We start from the raw sequence: 18,937 nt of genomic DNA, 5'->3' as shown, positions 1-18,937 counted from the left end.
CTTCTAGCTTTATTTTTTGATGGGACTTTAGCGACCCCTTTGATGTTCACTCGGGGTACCCCGTTCTAAGGTACCCAACAGTAGCCCCCGAGCCTCGGGGGGAGTGCTTGCACTCTCCCTGAGGGTTTGCCGAGGCTTTGGTTTATACCCGCTCCGTAGGAATTGGGTTTTGTTTTTCGAGGTTCCGGTGGGTGCGCGCGAGCGCACCCGCCGGGTGTAGCCCCCGAGGCCCTGGAGGAGTGGAGTTACTCCTCTAGGGGCTTTTTTCATTTTTGCGTTTGAGCGAGCAGTTTTTACCGCGTTTGCCGAGCCCGTAAGCGCAAGTTCGGGTTGCGGGGGTCTCGGCGAGGCCGCAGAAAGAGCCCTCTAGCCTCCGCACGGAGCGAGAGGTTCGTTAGGGGTCCCCCTGACTTTGGGTACGACCCTCATGCTTCCTTTTCGTTTGGAAGGAGGGGTGGAATGTGCCAGGCTACCCTCGATGGGCATGAGCGTGGACACTTCTGGTGAGCTGTTATCGGGTGAGTCCGAGTGGAGGCCCGTACCCCGTTCGCTAGGGGACGGCTAGTGGTCCAGGGACGCACTCCAAGAGTACCAGTGGGTTTCTCTAGTGGGTGCCGAGGCCGTTCGCTAGGCCTCGGTGGCTCGATGCCTCCCTATGGTGGGATCCCATTCGGAGACTTCCCTGCCGGTCTCGGACACGACTTGGGACGCCCCGAGCGATTGCTCGCTCGGGCCTCGGCCATTCGTAGGCTCGCCCTGAAGTCGTCCCTGACTCTGTTGCCCTGATGCGGCTGTCAAAACCTCTTGGAGGCCCAGCCTTCGAACCCTTGGACCGTAACGGGCTCGGCGCCCTTTATCGTGTTTTGTAATGAAACCTCTAGCATGGGCTTGGACCGTTTGTCTTTGTCTTGGGTGCAAGAGGAGCCCCCGAGCCTCCGCCTGGAGCAAGAGGGCGGTCGGGGGTCCCCTGACCTTTTCATCCGACCCTCACCTATCCTTTTCGTTCGGATGGAGGGTTTGTTTGCTGAGCCCCTTCTGGTCTCGGCAAGGTTGCAGGAAGAGCCCCTAGCCTCTACGTGGAGCGAGAGGGCCGTCGGGAGTTCCCCTGGCTTTTTATACGCCCCTCGCGCGTGAGGGTTTGTTTGCCGAGGCCCCTTTGGGCGTGAGCCCGGGTCATGGGGTCTCGGCGTATTTGCAGGGAGAGCCCCCTAGCCTCTTCATAGGGTGAGAGGGCCGTTACGAGCTCCCCTATCTTTCTGTACGACCCTCGCGCTTTCTTTTCGCTCGGAAGGAGGGTTTGTTTTGCCGAGCCCCTTCGAGTGCGAGCTAGGGTCGCTGGGTCTCGGCAAGGTTGCAGGAAGAGCCCCCTAGCCTCTGCATAGGGCGAGAAGGCCGTCGGGGGTTCCCCTGACTTTTTGTGCGACCCTCACGCTTCCTTTTCGCTCGGAAGGAGGGGTGGAATGTGCCTCACTACCCTCGGTGGGCACGAGCGGTGGCACTTCCGGTGAGCTGTTATCGGGTAGTCCGAGTGGAGGCCCGAACCCCGTTCGCTAGGGGATGGCTAGCGGTCCAGAGACACACTCCAAGAGTACCAGAGGATGTCTCTAGTGGGTGCCGAGGCCGTTCACTAGGCCTCGGTGGCTCGGTGCCTCCCTACGGTGGGATCCCATTCGGAGACTTTCCTGCCGGTCTCGGACACGACTTTGGGCGTCTCAAGCATTTCGCTTGCTTGGGCCTCGGCCCCGTATAGGCTCACCCGCGGTCGTCCCTGACTCTGTTATCCTGGGGCGGCTGTCGAAACCCTTTGGGGCCCAGCCTTCGAACCCCTGGATCGTAATAGACTCAGAGCCTGGTTCCTTCATACGAAAGGAATAGGCCACGGGGAATATCTTCCCTATTGGCTTAGCAACGGGTGGCGCGCCTTTTGAGGTGGTTTCATGGGGAGGCGAAACGACGCCTGCTGCCGTAGTGGCCGAGCGTGACGTGGTGGATGGGACATAACTGTCCTCGCATTTAATGCGAGAGGCATGAGCGCGTGGGCCGGCGAAATCGGCTCATGGTTAACTGCGCCGGATCGGGGGGAAAACCTCCCCGATTTCGTCGCCCGTTCGTTTCGCCTCCTCCCTGCATAAATACCCGAAGGGTCTCGCCCCTTCTCGTCTTACCTTGCCTGCATTAGCACTGCCTCTGTCGAGCCACCGCTAGAGCATTAGGTGCTGGGAAGAAGAGGAGAGAAGAGCGAGCCTAGGGAGAAAGCGAAAAAAAAGCGAGAGAGTGGGAGAGAGAGAAAAAACTCACCGCCACACCCGATTCCTCCATCGCACCCATGACCGGCGACATCGTCGTTGTCGAGGCGGACCCCTGGGACCCGTCGGACGTCACCGAGGAGATGCTTCAGTCGCTTATCGACGGTGGACTCCTTCGCCCGGTGACAGACCCCAGCAGGCCAGAGTGGATTGCTCTGTACGGCGAGCTAGAGCCGAGGCCTCGCGACGGCTACGTCGTGAGCTTCGTCTCCTTTCACGAGCGCGGCCTCGGCGTCCCGGCGGGCCGGTTCATGCGGGCGCTCCCGCACTACTACGGCGTGGAGCTCCACAACTTCAATCCCAACTCCATCGCTTAGGCAGCTATCTTTGTTGCCGTCTGCGAGGGGTATTTGGGGATTGCTCCCCGTTGGGAGTTGTGGCTCCACTTATTCCGGGCGGGGCATACTACCAAGCCGATGGGCACGTCGGGTAAGAGGAAGGCGACGAGGGCCGGTGGCTGCACTCTCCAAGTGCGTCAGGACCGCCTGCACCTCTATATCCCGGCCCAACTCGCGTCCTCCAATCGTCGGTGGTACACGAGTTGGTTCTACCTCCGCAACAATGACGGAGGACTTCCCCCCTACACTGGGCGGATTGTGGAGAGTTGTCCGGAGAGATGGAAGTACGGCGTCCTGAAGGACGACCAGCCCAAGCTGCAGCCGCTTCTGGAGGGGCTGGCGAGGCTATGGGGCCACGGTCTCACCGTGGCCGTGGTTGTGGCCGCCTTCCACCGCCAGAGGGTGCTGCCGCTGATGGCTCGGCGGCGGCGGTGGCTGTTCGAGATGAAGCCGGGTGAGCCTATTGAGGGCACCCGGATGTCCTCCTCTGCCCTTTCCGACGAGGAAATTCTTCGTCGGGTGGGGGAGACGGTAGAGGCGAAGCTGAGGGGCGGCAATTTGACCCCTATCGCGATGCGACCATCGCGGGGGTTCCTCTCGCTGGTAAGTCATGTGCTGCTGTAGCCTCCGAGCCTCCTCAATCTCCCCTTGCCCCTTGTTTCCTTATGCGCGTCCGTCGTTCCTATAGGGTATGAGGGACGTGCGTTCCTCTCCACCGCTCATCCCCGAGGACGCGAGGCGGCGGGTGATCAACCGCGCGCATGCTGATGCGTAGAAAAAGCGGAAAGACGCCAAGGCGGCGAGGCACATGAAGCAAATCCTCGCGCGCGAGGAGCTAGATAAGCGCCGCCGCCAACAACGGAAGGATGGTCTCCCGTTGGAGGAATCCCCATCGACGTCGCTGTCGACGGAGGCCTCGGACGGGGATGATGGGGGCGAGATGGGGCGAGGTCCCCTGGACTACCTTCCTGACGTAGTGGAGGTGGCGCTCGGGGCATCGGCAAGTAGCCCGGCACTCCCGGGAGGAGGAGGAGAAGCGGACCCGGGGCCGGTGATCGCTCGCTCCGGGGCCGAGGCCGACACGCCCGAGGCGTGGGCGTTGGGCAAACGCGCCGTCAGCCTGGTGGGCTCGGCGGCCGTGGTGGAGCGAGTGGCGATGGAGACGACGCCACCGCCCCCGCAGAGGACCGAAGGGGCGCCGAGGTCCATTGAGGACCGACCGGCACCGATGGATACGGAGGCGACGCCTCTGCCGCTGCCTCCGCCGTTGCGGACGAGGTTTGCCGTGGCGAAGCGGTTGCCGCCCCGTTCAAGGTAAGTGTATTTTTGGTAGGGTCATAGTGCATTCCGTTCGCCTTTTTGGTCTCGCGCTGACCCTGTAGGTTATTTTTCCTTAGTCGGAAGCGGCCTGCGGACGAGCTCCCCTTGGTGCCCCTTAAGGCGCTTAAGGCGAGCCCCGGCTCCTCCGCCCACTGGGTGGCGGAGGCACAAGCCGCTATCCAACGCGACGCGGCATCGGCGAGGGTTGACCCGAAGGAGCCGACCGCCCAAGGAGGGGCTACCGAGGCGGCCCCTACACAGACGAGGGAGGGAGCGCTTCCGCCTGGTGGGGGTGAGGCTCACGAGTTGGATGGGGCCGGCGTGCCCTTGGTTGCCGAGGCCCCCGGGGTCTCCAAGGCTGAGGCGACGGAGGATAGGGCGCCCAAGACCGCCGAGACCGCTATGGCCATGGTTGGTGTTTCTGCGTCCTCCGAGGCCATGATGGCGGAGGCCGGAGCCCCTAGGGGTACCGATGCCACCGTAATGGCGGTGAGGCCATCTTCCCAGGAGGCGGAGATGAAGGCGGGGGAGGCCTCGGAGGCGCCCTTGGTTTAGGGGTCGCCGTTGTTGCGAGAGGGCGCTTGGGAGGCGGAGGTCTATCCGATCTCCTCCGACGATACTTCCTGGGCGCGGGAGGTGGTCAATGCCGAGGATGCCGGTGTCGTGGAACAGCCAGCGCCGGTCTTGGACGAGGGAAACTCAGCCCTCGTGCGGGTGCGGCTCGAGCCTCACAGGTGGGATCACCCGCGGGTACTGTGGCAGAGCCGGGACGACCCTGAGGGGGAGCCTCTGTTTGCCCTTGAGGACGCAGCCGAGGGTGGGCGCTGGGGTAGCTTTGAGCAATACTGCAAGCTGGCGGAGCGGTCGCTATGGATGGCCCTGTCCATGGTGGCCGACGAACTGCCCGGAGTCACCTAGGTTCGTGTTTTCCTTTCTCGCGCGACGTTGTCCTTTTTTGGTTTTGTTGCATTCAATGACCCTCGTTCTGCTTCCCTGGGAGCTCGAGACCCGGTCGCTTGGGAAGTCAGTCTTTCTCCAGCGGGAGAGGGGCGTCTGGGACCAGCTTCAGTGGCAGAAGGGCCTTCTTGCCGGCGCCAACGAGCTCCTATCGGCGCGGAGCGCAGAGGTAGAGGACCTCCGCCTTCGTTGTGCCGACGCGAAGGTCGAGGCGGCCACGGCCCGGACGCAGCTTGCCCCTCTGGCGGCGTGGGTGAAGGAGTTGGAGGAGGAGCTCACCTGCACGGTCAGAGATCGGGATGCCTTCAGGGGCCGAGCCGTTGAAGCTACGACCTCGGCCACTGATCTCGCGGGGCAGCTGGGGGCGGAACAGAGGGCGCACCAGCTGACGAAAGGTGCCTTGGATGAGGCCCTTGCTGCAGCTGAGGCCTCGCGGATCGAGGCTGTGGTTTGGAGGGGGACGGTCGAGGGTGAGTTTTAGTCCCCTTATTTTGTTTTCTTTTTCTTATGTTCGCTCCCTAACTCCCTTGCGTGACGCAGAGCTAGGGAGTGAAGCTTCTAGGGCACCCGAGGCTTCTCGGGTCGAGGCCCAGCGCTTAAAGGAGGAGGCCAAGGCTTCCCGGGCCGAGGCCCTGCGCTGGAAGGAGAAAACCGAGGCCTGTCAGGTCGAGACCCGACGCTGGGAGCATAAGGCCAAGGGTGAGTTCCGTTGGTTTCCGCCCCTAGCTTAGGTTGTTTTCTCCCTCGCTCGACCTCATTCCATTTTCCACGGTGCAGAGTCAGAGGCGGAGGTTACTCAGGCCGCTGAGGCTTCCAACGTGGTGCAGACGGTGCTCGAGACCGAGATCGAGGAGCACGAGGCGCTGAAGCATGCTGCCCTTTCCGCCTGCGAGGCCCTGGAGGTTGAAGGGGTTCAGTTAGGCAGCTCCCTGGGGAGCCGTTTGATCGCACTGAGCAACCAGATGCGCGAGCGACTCCGAGGAGCGCTGCACACGGGTGTCAAGCACGCGCTGGCCATCATCTCTTCTCACTACGTCGGTGTCGACCTCCCGGCCATCAGCGATGGGTATGTCCTGCCTGATGATGACGAGGAGGCTGACACGGCTGTCACGAAGCTGATGGAGGCAGCGGAAGGCCCTGGCATGGCGCTGGCGATGCTCTTTGAAGAGGAGGTGGTTCCTCCCCTACCACCCGCTGATGTTGAAGGCCCTGAGCCTTGATCTGGGCCCCAGGGGCTTATGTAAAAATAGAGTAGGAGTTATTTTTGTATCATAACGTTTGTGGCCGTCGAGGCCTCTATTTCTGAAGTATTTGTGTTTCTTAGTTGTTTTTCTTATGTTTCCGAGCCTCTGCCCTCTGTTGCTTCTGATCAGATTTCGTTTGCAAAACACCCCTTTGGGGCCTAAGCCGTCCCTTGGGCGAGAGGTAGTGAGGGAGTGCCGTAGCCCGGAGGCGTAGGCCATCTCGCGGCTCTACCGGCCTCTTGCCTAGGAAACAGGCCTTGGTCCGAGGAGTTTTTACAACTGATTCGTCAGAGCCTGCTAGAGTCTTGGCGTAGGAATTTTTGTGAAAACAACTAAAGAATGGTGTATGGGACCTAGGGGGGGAGTCCCCCATCTAGCCCCCGAGGGAGGCTTGGTCCTGCCGAGGCAGAGTCGAGTCTCCCTTGCCGTGTTACTGAATTGCCGAGACCTACGATGGGCTCGGGGGGTTACTCGAAAAATTTAGACCAACTAAAGAACGCTTTTTAATTGCATTTCGAGAAACGACATATACAATGCTTGGAAATTTAGGGATAAAAGCGACGTAGCTGTTCTATGTTCCAAGCGTTGGTGAAGACTTCACCCTTCTCGTTGGCCAGCTTGTAGGTCCCGGGCTTCAGTACTTGGGCGATGATGTACGGTCCTTCCCATGGCGGGGTCAGCTTGTGGCGGCCCTTGTTGCTCTATGCTAGCCTCAACACTAGGTCGCCCACCTTCAAGTCTCGGCTTCGGACGCATCGAGCCTGATAGCGCCGTAAGCTCTGCTGGTATTTGGCCGAGTGTAGTAGCGCGACGTCTCGGGCTTCCTCCAGTTGATCGAGGGCGTCCTCTCGGGTGGTGCGGTTACTTTGTTTGTTATAGGCTTGTAGCCTCAGGGAACCATATTCCAAATCGGTGGGGAGGATGGTCTCGGCCCCATAGACCAGGAAGAAAGGCGTGAACCCCGTGGCTCGGCTTGGAGTGTTCCTCAGGCTCCAGATGACCGATGGGAGTTCGGCGAGCCATTTCTTGCCAAACTTTTTCAACCGGTTATGAATCCTTGGCTTGAGGCCTTGTAGGATCATGCCGTTGGCACGCTCTACTTGGCCGTTGGTCCTTGGGTGTCCTACGGCCGACCAGGCCACATGGATGTGGTGGTCGTCGCAAAACGTCAGGAACTTTTTGCCGGTGAACTGCATCCCGTTGTCGGTGATGATGGTGTTGGGGACCCCAAACCTGTGGATAATGTCAGTGAAGAACAACACCGCCTGCTCGGATTTGATTCGATTGATTGGACGAGCCTCGATCTATTTGGAAAACTTGTCGATTGATACCAGTAGATGGGTGTAGCCCCCGGGGGCCTTTTGCAGAGGCCCGACCATGTCGAGCCCCCACACGGCGAACGGCCATGTGATGGGGATGGTTTGCAGGGCCAGGGCCTTGAGATGTGTTTGCCGAGCATAGTACTGGCATCCTTCGCAGGAGCGTACTAGCTTGGTAGCGTCGGCGACCGCTGTCGGCTAGTAGAACCCTTGGCGGAAAGCGTTCCCTACGAGCGTCCGAGGCGCCGCATGGTGCCCGCAGGCGCCTGCGTGCAAGTCCCAAAGTAGGGCTTGGCCCGCCTCGGCAGTGATACATCGTTGGAGGACACCTGAGGGACTTCGCCTGTACAATTCGTCATTGTAGAGGGCGTAGGTCTTGGCTCGGCACGCAAGCCGTCGTGCTTCGGTTCTGTCCCCAGGAAGGTCCCCCCGATCAAGCCAATCGAGGAACGGGATTCGCCAATCTGCGTCCTGATCAGTCTGCGGAGGCTCGGTGTTGACTTCCATGACGTCAGGCTTGGTCGAGGGGGTCTCGGCAGCAGAGGGGGCGTCGAGCTTTGCCATGGGTTCCATAGGTGGGCCCTCCTCTGTTGTGTAGCCAATGGAAGGTTTGTGGAGGTCTCTGGCGAAGATGTTCGGGGGGACCGGGGCCCGTGTTGAGGCCATCTTTGCTAGCTCGTCGGCGGCCTCGTTGTACTTCCGCGCGACATGATTTAGTTTGAGACCGTCGAACTTGTCTTCTAGGCGTCGTACCAACTTGTAGTAAGCCTCCATTTTGGGGTCAAGGCAATTTGACTCCTTCATCACTTGATCTATGACGAGCCGCGAGTCGCCTCGGACGTCGAGGTGCCGTGCCCCAAGTTCGATGGCGACTTGTAAGCCGTTGATGAGGGCCTCGTACTCTGCCATGTTGTTGGAGGCGGCGAAGTGTAGCCGCACCATGTAGCGCATGTGTACTCCAAGGGGCGAGATGAACAGCAGACCCGCGCCTGCCTTGGTTTTCATCAAGGATCCGTCGAAATACAGGGTCCAGCACTCCGTCTGAGTTTGAGCCGGTGGCAGTTGGGTGTCTGTCCACTCGGCCACGAAATTGGCCAAGACCTAAGACTTGATCGCTTTTCGAGGCACAAAAGTCAAGGTTTCCCCCATAAGCTCGACGGCCCACTTGGCTATCCTGCCCGAGGCCTCCTGGTTATGAACTATCTCTCCCAGGGGGAAAGATGATACCACAGTCACTGGGTGAGACTCGAAGTAGTGACGCAGTTTGCGCCGGGCCAGGACCACGGCGTAGATCAGCTTCTGGATGTGGGGGTAACGTGCTTTGGTCTCGGAGAGCACCTCGCTGATGAAATAAACAGGTCGTTGGGTGGGCAGAGTATGTCCCTCTTCTTGCCTCTCTACCACTACGGCAGCGCTGACCACTTGGGTCGTTGCGGCGACGTAGAGTAAGAGGGCCTCGTCCCTGGCCGGGGGTACCAGGACGGGAGGATTTGTGAGCAGCCTCTTGAGTCTGTCGAGGGCTTCTTCGGCCTCAGGGGTCCAGGAAAAACGCTTGGATTTTCTCAAGAGTCGGTATAGAGGCAAACCTTTTTCGCCGAGGCGCGAGATGAAGCAGCTCAGGGCCGCAAGGCATCCCATGACCCTCTGTACTCCCTTGAGGTCTCCGATTGGTCCCATGCTGGTATGGCCGAGACCTTCTCTGGGTTGGCTTCAATGCCGCGCTCCGAGACTATGAATCCCAAGAGCATGCCTCGGGGGACCCCGAACACACACTTCTCGGGATTGAGCTTGATGCCCTTCTCTCTAAGGCATTTGAAGGTTATCCTCAAGTCGTCGACGAGATCCTTGGCCTTTCTGGTCTTGACCACGATGTCATCCACGTAGGCCTCGACGGTCCGCCCAATGTTGTCGCCAAAGACCTGGGTAATGCACCGCTCGTACGTTAGAGTCGGAGTAGCCGAAGCAGTAGTCGCTCGCGGCCAAGAACTGGCGCATAGCTCCGGGGTCGTGGAGTCCGGAGAAATCCACTCCGGGCCATGCCTCGTCCTCCTCCGAGGAGTCGGTGTGAGTGCTCAGGTCAAGAGTGAAGCGCTGGCGGCGTTCCGAGGGATCCTCGTGAGCGGCAGTGTAAGCGTAGGCGTGAGAGGCGGCGGCATTTCTCAACCCAAAGGGGTATGGGGATAGTGCCGTCGCCCTACTCTGCTCCGCCGAGATCGGCTCCTCATGGAGTGGTGGAGTGGATCTTGACGACTGGGCATCACCGCGTGCCACCGGCGATTTTCCTTTGTCCAAGCTCAGGCTAGACAGGTCCCCAGCCAGGGACCCTGTGCCAACAGCTGGTCGTAGGATATCGGCGGGGAGCGGCGTGCCGCCCCGGATTCGCGTAGCGTCGGGGTGGTCTTGCTCGCGTCGTGCCTGGCGAGCGCGGCGAGAGCAGCCGCCCGGGCGCTGCCTGCGCCTAGGCTACCGGTGCATGACTTCATCGTCGGTTGTTGGGGCTCGAGGAGTAAGGAGTACCATGTCGTACTCATGCCCTAGGGACATGAACTCTAGGCTCCCAAACCAAACCACCGTGCCGAGACGCAATGGTCGTACAGGGTCTACCATCCGGGACCTGTTGGGATGACGAAACTGACACGCAGAGGCCCCTACCTGGCACGCTAACTGTCGGTGTTTCGGACCGGGGGGTCCTCAACCAACCAGTGAATTTGAACTGCGTGCCCCTAATCCCGGATGGTGATGCAAAGAGACACAAGGTTTATACTGGTTTAGGCAATCGATGCCCTACGTCCAGTCTGAGAGATCGATCTTGTATTCCTTGCACCGAAGTGCTCGTAGTAGGGGGTTACAAGCTAGGGGAGAGAGGGAGCTAGTCCCAGGTCTTGGCAAGGTGTCGTGTGGGCTGTCTGAGACGTTGCTCTCAGGCGGCTGTGATGTGTGCGTGTGTTACAATGTGTTCCTCCTTTTTCTTCTCTTCTAAGTGGCCCAAGTCCTCTCCTTTTATAGTTGAAGGGAGGACAATGACAGTACATGTGTTTAACTATGCGGCGTCGTGCCAACAGGGGCGGCATGTCCGAGCCCTGTGGCCTGTTCCTGTGGCGGCGTGGTCGTCGGAGTGGTCCGTCCTTGGAGCACTGGGGCGGCGTGCCAGTCCCATCCGATCTTGTGCGTCGTGAGAGCCCTGGGACTGCCCCGGAGTGGGTGCGGCGGTGGACGTGCAAATCACTGTGGATGGAATATGCGCGAGGCCGAGGCTTGGTCGGTGCCGAGGCTGCACCGCTGTGGGGGGCCTCGGCGGGCACGAACCCTAAGATGGCCGAGACCTTGGTGCACAGTGCCGAGGCCCCGAGTGGGCGGCTGACCTAGTGCGTCGGCTTGGAGGCGGTGATGATCTGAGCCAAGTTGTCCGTGCGATGTTGTTTTCGAGGCGGGGATCGCGGGACATAGTGTAGTGTGGGCGCTGATCGTGGGAACAGCGTTAGAACACAGTGGCCGGTAATCCCCGCCGTGCCCTGTCCCAACCGGTATGGTGCTGATGCGACCTCGGGTCCCGTCGGCCATTCTGTGGCGTCGAGCCATCGTCCGGCTGAGATTGCGGGAGTAGTTGAAGTATTAATGAGACATGACGCGCTGTCGGGAGGGTCGGTCGAGGCGGGGGGCGACGGGCTGCGGACGAGCCGGCCTCGAGCGACACGGAGAATGAGGCCTCGCGCGAGACGGAGATCGGACTTCTTACCGAGGCATGCCGCGAGAGGCCTCGCGCGATATGGAGAATGCACCCCCTGCCGAGGCCTTCCGTGGAGAGCCTCGCGCGAGGCGGAGTTTGCGTCAGGACGCCGAGACCTCCTGCGCGAGGCTCGAGGCGAGGCAGAGGGCCTGGTGGGCTCGGTCGTGGTGGGTGAGGAGCCCACGACTTACCTTCTAGCTTTATTTTTTGATGGGACTTTAGCGACCCCTTTGATGTTCGCTCGGGGTACCCCGTTCTAAGGTACCCAACATTATCTGTGCGGCCCCAAAATAAAATTATCTTTCTTCATTGGCCTTCCGTCTGTTTTTGGCACTTGACGGTGTTAAGGGTAAATTGACCATTTTACCCCTAGCGAAAGAAATAAAATGCAGAGTTTTATTTGTTTGTTGTATATTTGAAGTAATATTACGCAAATAAGTTCACACATAACTGTACATAATATGTGTGTACTCTTATGTAATATTACGCAAATATGTGTCAACTTATTAATATTACTCCAAATATACAACAACAAACAAAGTTTTGCATTTTATTTTTTTCACCAGGGGTAAAATGGTCGTTTTATTCTTGACTAACACCATCAAGTGTCAAGGAAGATAATTTCATTTTGGGGCCATACAGGTAAGTTCAAAAAAAAATCAGGCCATATAAGGAAGAGGCATCTCAAAAAACAAACCTTTTGTCTGCAGCTGAGGCGTCACCCAAATCGTAGCAAATTTGCAGTGTCCGATGATGATGCATATTGGAACAACCAACTCAGATTATTATATTTCAGATAATCACTGCGTTACATAATAATACCAAAAATATTGGACAAGGCTTTCATTTACAGTTTACAGATCAACTAAAAAATAATGATAACCAACTAAAAAATAATGCATGTTGGAACAACCAACTCAAAAATAATGATTGCCAGATTTACAGATCCTAGAATATTGGACAAGGCTTTCATTTACACGGAGGATTTCCAAAACGAAATTTACAGGAAGGGATTTTCTATTCGAACACAGCTTTCGTTCCTTTTTTTGGTTATAACTAAACACAACTTTCTTGTACAGTATATGGTATGCAAAACACAGTTGAAAGCTGTGAGCTCCTAGTCTCCTACAATACAACAGCCACAAGACAGCCCAGTTATCCGACACTGGTACATCTTCCACACAGATGCATCAGCTACCTCTCACGCAGGGCTATATATGACCTGCAGCAGTATGCACATTTCTTGCTACCGTTACCCTTTACCTGCTGTGGGAGTGTGGGAGATCAATTGAACAATCGAACCTACATAGTCATATATCTGTGCTTTACTCACTATCTGACCAGATAATCTCCCAAGGTCCACCTTTGCTCCCTAACCTGAAAACAAGAAAAAACCGATTGTAAAATCTAAGACTTCCATGCTGCTTCTATTCAAAGACTCCAGTACATGAATATTCCTTTTTCCTCAAGTTTTTAAAAAAATATGAAAAAAATAAATCAGAGAAGAACAAAGGGATCATCAATTACTACCTCCAGAATCCAGCAACTGCACGCAAACTCATGAACAGAGTAAGACCAGCCCATATGCCACCCAGACCAAACTTAGGAGCAGCTACTAGTAGAAATATTGATGAGACTGCCCCCGCAAAAAACTGAAACAACAAAGGTTCAACACGATTAGGATGGTAAAGTTGTGTTGAAGTGATAACTGATGACATGATAATGTGTGATAGTATCGTTGACATAACAATGCGACAGAGTAAGATTATGAATCACAACCGTGGAATATGCAGCATAGGCAAAGTCACAAACACCATAGTAGAGCCCATCAGCCACAAATGCAATAGCATTCACCGGCTGAGAAATAGTGACAAACTGCAAAAATCCAACAACTGTGAACATAAATCGCTGTACATTTCTTCAGAAATTAAGTGTAAACTTCTCATTTCTCAAGCATGTTCTTACCCAGACTCCAGAGCGCGCAATGTCTAAAACTGCTGGATAATCTGTAAACAGCAAGGACAAAGATCGAAACCCCACAAACAAGGAAGCAGCAAGGGCAAAGCCAGTCACACCTCCAACCTACAAGGAAAAAAGGAACAGTATCAGCTCCTTAATGAGAAGGATAAACTGGTGGCATTTGCGAACTATTTCCAAGAAATGACTTCTTAACCTGCAGGACTCTGTATAAAACCGTGCGGGCTTGCTTGTAGTTCCCTTTTGCATATTCGCTAGCAAGTAGAGCCTGCGCAAATTAGGGATACTTCACAAGCAGATACACATAGGTAACGAGTTCAACGAAAGTTCCATTCCAGTAATTTTGCAGACCTGGCCAGCAAGGGCTAGAGCATCATTGAGCAGAGAAATTGTTAACCACACTTGCAAGCATATCTCATAGCCCGCCATTGGAACGGGTCCTTCCCTTGCAGCCAGGGATGTAGATAGTGTCAGTGTCAACAATACTGCAATTGTCCTGCCAATTAGTAGACCACCTGAAAATCGTTCAAATTCAAGTGGCTATCATAAAGGTCAATTACACTAAGATGTTTTTTTTACCCGAAAATATATTACACTAAGATGTAAGTTTGGGTGCTTAATGCGATAACTATCAAAAGAAGTTAAGATTAGGCAAAAACCATCAGATGAAAAATCCTTGCATATGAGCATGAGGGATATTGATCAACCAGATTTCAGGTAGCGGATGACTCCATCCTCAATTATATTCCATGAGAACAGATCTACTTCTTTATTCAGCTTCCAAAGGAGGATGAATGCTGTCAAGTACCTGAATACATGTAGACAAAAGATAGAAATACTTTAGATAATTATAAGTTCGATAATAGTAATAGAGGCAAATATACTCCAAATAAGTAAACCTCATTTTATATATAAGAATATCATGATGGCATCAACATACTCAGAGGTCATAGTGGCCAGTGCGGCACCGCTTACTCCTAGACCAAGTGGAAAAATAAGTAATGCATCAAGCCAAGTTTTGAAAGTCGACGACTACGACGCGCCTAGTCGCGCCTAGTCGCTAGGCTACGGCCCGGCGCCTGGACTAGGGGGGTAGTCGGCCCTCAAGTCGACGGGAGCGCCTAGGCGGCGCCTCCGCGCGACTCGGCGGCGCCTAGAAGCCCTAGGCGGCGCGGAATCGACTCGAGTCGGCCCGGGTTTCCCAGCGCGCGCAAAATATTACGCGGCGGCCGGCGAGCGCGCGCGCGGGAAAGGTTGGCGCCCGGGGGAAATTGCCGCGCGCGCGCGACGGATAAGGCCGCGTATGGGTACCGAAGCCGCGCGCGACGCTATTCCGCTGCCAGGCGACGCTCCTCTCCGCCGGGAAGCAGCTTCCGCCGGCGCCGACGCTCCTCCCCGCCCGCCAGTCCGTTCCGACCTCGTTCTCCTCCACTCCTCCCCGGTCTCCGCCCAGCTCGTCCTCCTCCCCGCATCGAAGCCTCGAAGGGCCTCCCCGCTGGCCAACTCCCCGCCGCCCAGTACCCTCCCCGGCGGTCATCTCCCTCAGGCGGAGCCCCAGCCCCCAAGGCCGACGCCCGAAGCCGAAGGTATGTCCTCCCCTGCTCTGCTCTGCTCCCTTGAACTGCTCTGCTCTGTTTCCCTGCTGCTCTCCTTTCCCTGCTGCTCTCCTCTCCTCTGTTTCTGAAATCTGAAGTATGAATCTGTGAATTGCTGTAGTACTGCATGTATATATCATTATATCTGATTGCTTGTTCTGAAATCTGATTGCATGTTCTGAAACTCAGATTGGTTGATTGCTACAGCCTACAGGCATACTGATTGCTTTGATTTCTGAAATCTGAAATCTGATTGCATATACTGATTGGCTGATTGCTTTGATTGCATGTGTATGTTTGTAATTTGATTAGATGAACCCTACTGAAGAAGTGTGAGACAGCCTCATGTCATGTTTGCTTTGCTTTTGTGATCTTAGAACTCTTTGCTTTTGTCATGTGTGCTTGTGTTTTGTGTTGTGAGAACTAAGAACTGAGAATCATGTGTTGTAATGTGTCTTCTATCCATTTTATGTTCTCTGTTGCTGCCTGTTGTTGTCTTCTACTCTTCTCCATTGCAGTTGGACTATTGGAGACTTGGAGCATTGCTGCATCAACTACAAGTAAGGAACATCACTTCTGTTATTCTGTATCAACTACAAGTAAGGACTAAGGACCTAAGGTATGTCTATCTAAATTATTCATGATTTCTGCTATATAAATATATATATTATGCTATATATATTATATAGAGTAAATTGCACCCTGGGTACTTAAACTATTGGGGCATTACCATCAAGGTACTCGAACTGAAAAACCTATCACCTAGGTACTTAAACTATTGGGCCATATCATCTGGGTACCGTCGCCGCCGCTGCAGAGTGAACAGGAGCGCGGGAAAATGAATTTTGAATCTTTTTCTTTTTCTGAAAATGGATGAATAGTGCTGGAATTTGTTATTTTTGTAAAAAAAATAATTAGAGCTCCAAACATTCTAAAATTTTTTGTGTAGCCTCTATATGATGTACTCTACCTAGGAAAAATATGAAACTTGAAAAATGAATAGTTTTTGTATGTTTAAAAATTACCTCTTTTAATTAATAAATGAACTTCCATAAATTTTATAATTAAAATAAATAAATGTCCAAACCATCTCCGAATTATATTTATTTTAAATGTCCAAACCCCTGGGACCTCAAGAGCTGTCAGCAGGAGCCCAGCGAATCCCTGCGGGATTATATCCGTAGGTTTTCTCAACGATGCAACTCCCTCCCTGATGTCGTCGACGCAAACGTCATCAGCGCATTCCTCTCCAGGACAAACTGCGAGTCCCTGATCCACAAGCTTGGCTGCCTAAAACCCCGTACCACCTGCGATCTGCTCGACGTTGCCACCAACCACGCCTCTGGCGAGGAGGCGGTCGGACTGGTCTTCAGTGGAGGCCAGGACAAAAGCAAGCCCAAGCGCGCGGATCCGGACGAAGGCCCCTCCACTCAGAGGGGCAAGAAGAACAAGAAGGATTGGCGCCGGTCGGACAACACCGCGTTGGTCGCCGCGGCTGATCGCACACCCAGGCAGCCCCAATAGGGACTGCCTAACCACTTCAACAAACTCATGGACGGTCCGTGCCCGAACCACGCCTACCCCGTCAAACACCTCTTCAAGGAGTGCGAGCTCCTCAAACGCTTCCTCTAACAGGCCGGCGGGTCAAAGGAGGGAGACAGCAAGGACCCGGCAGCCAAGAGAGGAGGCACGACAGGCAAGGACGGAGACAGTTTCCCCGAGCCCGAGGAGTGCATCATGATCTTCGGAGGGTCCGACGCCATCTAGACTAAACGCCAGCATAAGGTACGCTACAGGAAGGCATGTGCCGCCGAGACGGTCGTCCCCTCTTTCCTCAGCTGGTCAGAGTCCCCGATCACCTTTGATCAGAGGGACCATCCCTCCTGCGTCGCGAGACCAGGACGCTAGCCGCTTGTCGTCGACCCCATCGTTCGCAAGAAGCGCCTCACCAAGGTGCTAATGGACGGAGGGAGCGGCCTCAACATCCTGTACATCGACACCCTCGATGCCATGCGCATCCCCCGGTCGGAGCTCCGCCTGGTGGGCTCCCCCTTCCACGGGGTGATCCCGAGAGTGTAGGCATACCCGCTCGGACAGATCAATCTGCCCGTCACGTTCGGTAGCCGGGCCAACTTCCACTCGGAGGTCCTCACCTTCGAGGTGGTGGACTTTCTAGGGTCCTACCACGCCATCTTGGGGCGGCCATGCTACGCAAGGTTCATGGCCATCCCCAACTACACCTACCTCAAGCTGAAGATGCTGGGGCCGAACGACGTCATCACCGTAAGTAGCGCCTTCTCGCACGCCTTCGCGTGCGACCGCGAGCACTACGAGCTCGCCACCGCGGTCGTCAACTCGTCTGAGCTCCCGTGGCTCGGGGAGTCATCAACTCCAGCAGTCCCAGACTGCAACAAACCGACCTCCTCGACGGCCTTCCGCCCGCTCGAGGAAACCAAGGCGGTGGGTGTCGACCCCGCTGATCCAGCCAAAACGGTGTGAATTGGGACCCAGCTCCCGGCCAAATAGGAATGCGAGCTCATCGACTTCCTGCGCGACAATCACGATGTCTTCGCATGGCAACCTTCTGACATGCCGGGGATACCACGAGAGGTCGCCGAGCATGCACTACGCCTTATCCCGGGCTCGAAGCCCACCAAGCAACGCCTGCGTCGTTTCGACGACGAGAGGCGTAGGGCCAATGGCGAAGAGATCGCCAAGCTCCTGACGACCGAAATCATCAGGGAGGTTTTCCACTCCGACTGGCTCGCCAATCCCGTCCTTGTCAGAAAAAAGACCGGGAAATAGAGAATGTGCGTCGATTATACTGGACTCAACAAGGCGTGTCCTAAGGATCACTTTCCCTTACCATGCATAGACCAGATAATCGACTCCACCACAGGTTGCGAGATCCTCTCCTTTCTGGACGCCTACTCAGGCTATCACCAGATCGCGATGAAAGAGTCCGATCAGCTCACGACCTCCTTCATCACCCCGTATGGTTCATACTGCTACGTGACTATGCCTTTCGGCTTGAAGAACGCTGGCGCCACATACCAAAGGCGCATGCAGCAGTGCTTCGCCGACCAAATTGACCCGCCCGATCAGCCTGATCAGGCCGAACGGCCGAAACCAACAATCGCCGTCTATGTTGACGACATAGTGGTCAAAAAAGCCCGAGCGTGCGACCTGATCGCAAACTTGGCCGCGACGTTCGCGAACCTCCGAAGGTTCAACATCAAACTAAATCCCGAAAAATGTGTTTTCGGGGTTCCGAAGGGGAAGCTGCTTGGATACATCGTATCCGAGCACGGCATCGAGGCCAACCCCAAAAAAATCGCAGCCATCTCCAACATGGGCCCTATACACAACGTGAAGGGCGTACAAAGGCTCACCGGCTGCCTGGCGGCCCTAAGCCGCTTCATCTCCCGGCTCGGCGAACGGGGGATGCCACTCTATAAGCTCCTCAAAAAGATGGACGCCTTCGTCTGGACTGAGGAAGCCCAGCAGGCTCTCGAAAGCCTCAAAACGTCCCTGACGTCAGCCCCAATCCTCGTCGCTCCCGAACAGGGAGAACCCCTCCTCCTCTACGTCGTGGCAAGTAACCATGTGGTGAGTGCCGCCCTGGTCGTCGAAAGGGAGGAACCAGGTCACCAACTCAAGGTACAGCGATCCGTATACTTCGTCGGAGAAGTACTTACTGACCCCAAGGTCCGGTACCCCTAGGTGCAGAAGCTCCTATACGCCGTGCTAATGGCCACTAGGAAGCTCCTACACTACTTCACCGATCATGAAGTCACAGTCGTCACTTCATACCCACTCCGAGACATCATCCGCAACCGCGACGCCGCGGGACGAGTCTCTAAATGGGCCCTTGAGCTCATGGGCCATGACATTAGGTATACCCCCCGCACCGCTATTAAGTCTCAAGCTCTCGCGGATTTTGTCGCCGAATGGACGGAGGTCCAGCTACCGGTCCCGGACGTCTCCCACGAGTACTGGACAATGTACTTCGATGGATCCGTAATGGCGCCCGACTCAGGGGCTGGAGTGGTTCTGATCTCCCCAGACGGGAGTAGGCTCCGCTACGCCATCCGCCTCCACTTTTTGGCTTCAAACAACACCGCGGAATATGAGGCCCTTATCAACGGACTATG

The 18,937-nt window shown here is 55.8% G+C and overlaps 1 protein-coding gene across 1 annotated transcript; it reads right to left on the bottom strand.

Annotated features, from left to right (window-relative positions):
- Positions 1 to 12,107: 12,107 nt before the first annotated feature.
- On the bottom strand, positions 12,108 to 14,923 carry LOC136506838 (protein DETOXIFICATION 44, chloroplastic-like). The gene is made up of 9 exons (XM_066501749.1): positions 14,411 to 14,923; positions 14,129 to 14,220; positions 13,896 to 13,996; positions 13,540 to 13,703; positions 13,385 to 13,456; positions 13,177 to 13,293; positions 12,991 to 13,086; positions 12,742 to 12,863; positions 12,108 to 12,588 (listed from the first exon to the last, which is right to left on the bottom strand). Exons 1-9 carry the CDS (start codon positions 14,921 to 14,923, stop codon positions 12,537 to 12,539), a joined length of 1,329 nt encoding a protein of 442 aa, XP_066357846.1. The 3' UTR covers positions 12,108 to 12,536.
- Positions 14,924 to 18,937: the final 4,014 nt, after the last annotated feature.

Source organism: Miscanthus floridulus, chromosome 15, assembly GCF_019320115.1.
Source record: "Miscanthus floridulus cultivar M001 chromosome 15, ASM1932011v1, whole genome shotgun sequence".
Taxonomy (NCBI): Eukaryota; Viridiplantae; Streptophyta; class Magnoliopsida; order Poales; family Poaceae; genus Miscanthus; species Miscanthus floridulus.
The sequence above is the reverse complement of the archived record's forward strand: the minus strand, read 5'-3'. Positions and strand labels throughout refer to the sequence as shown.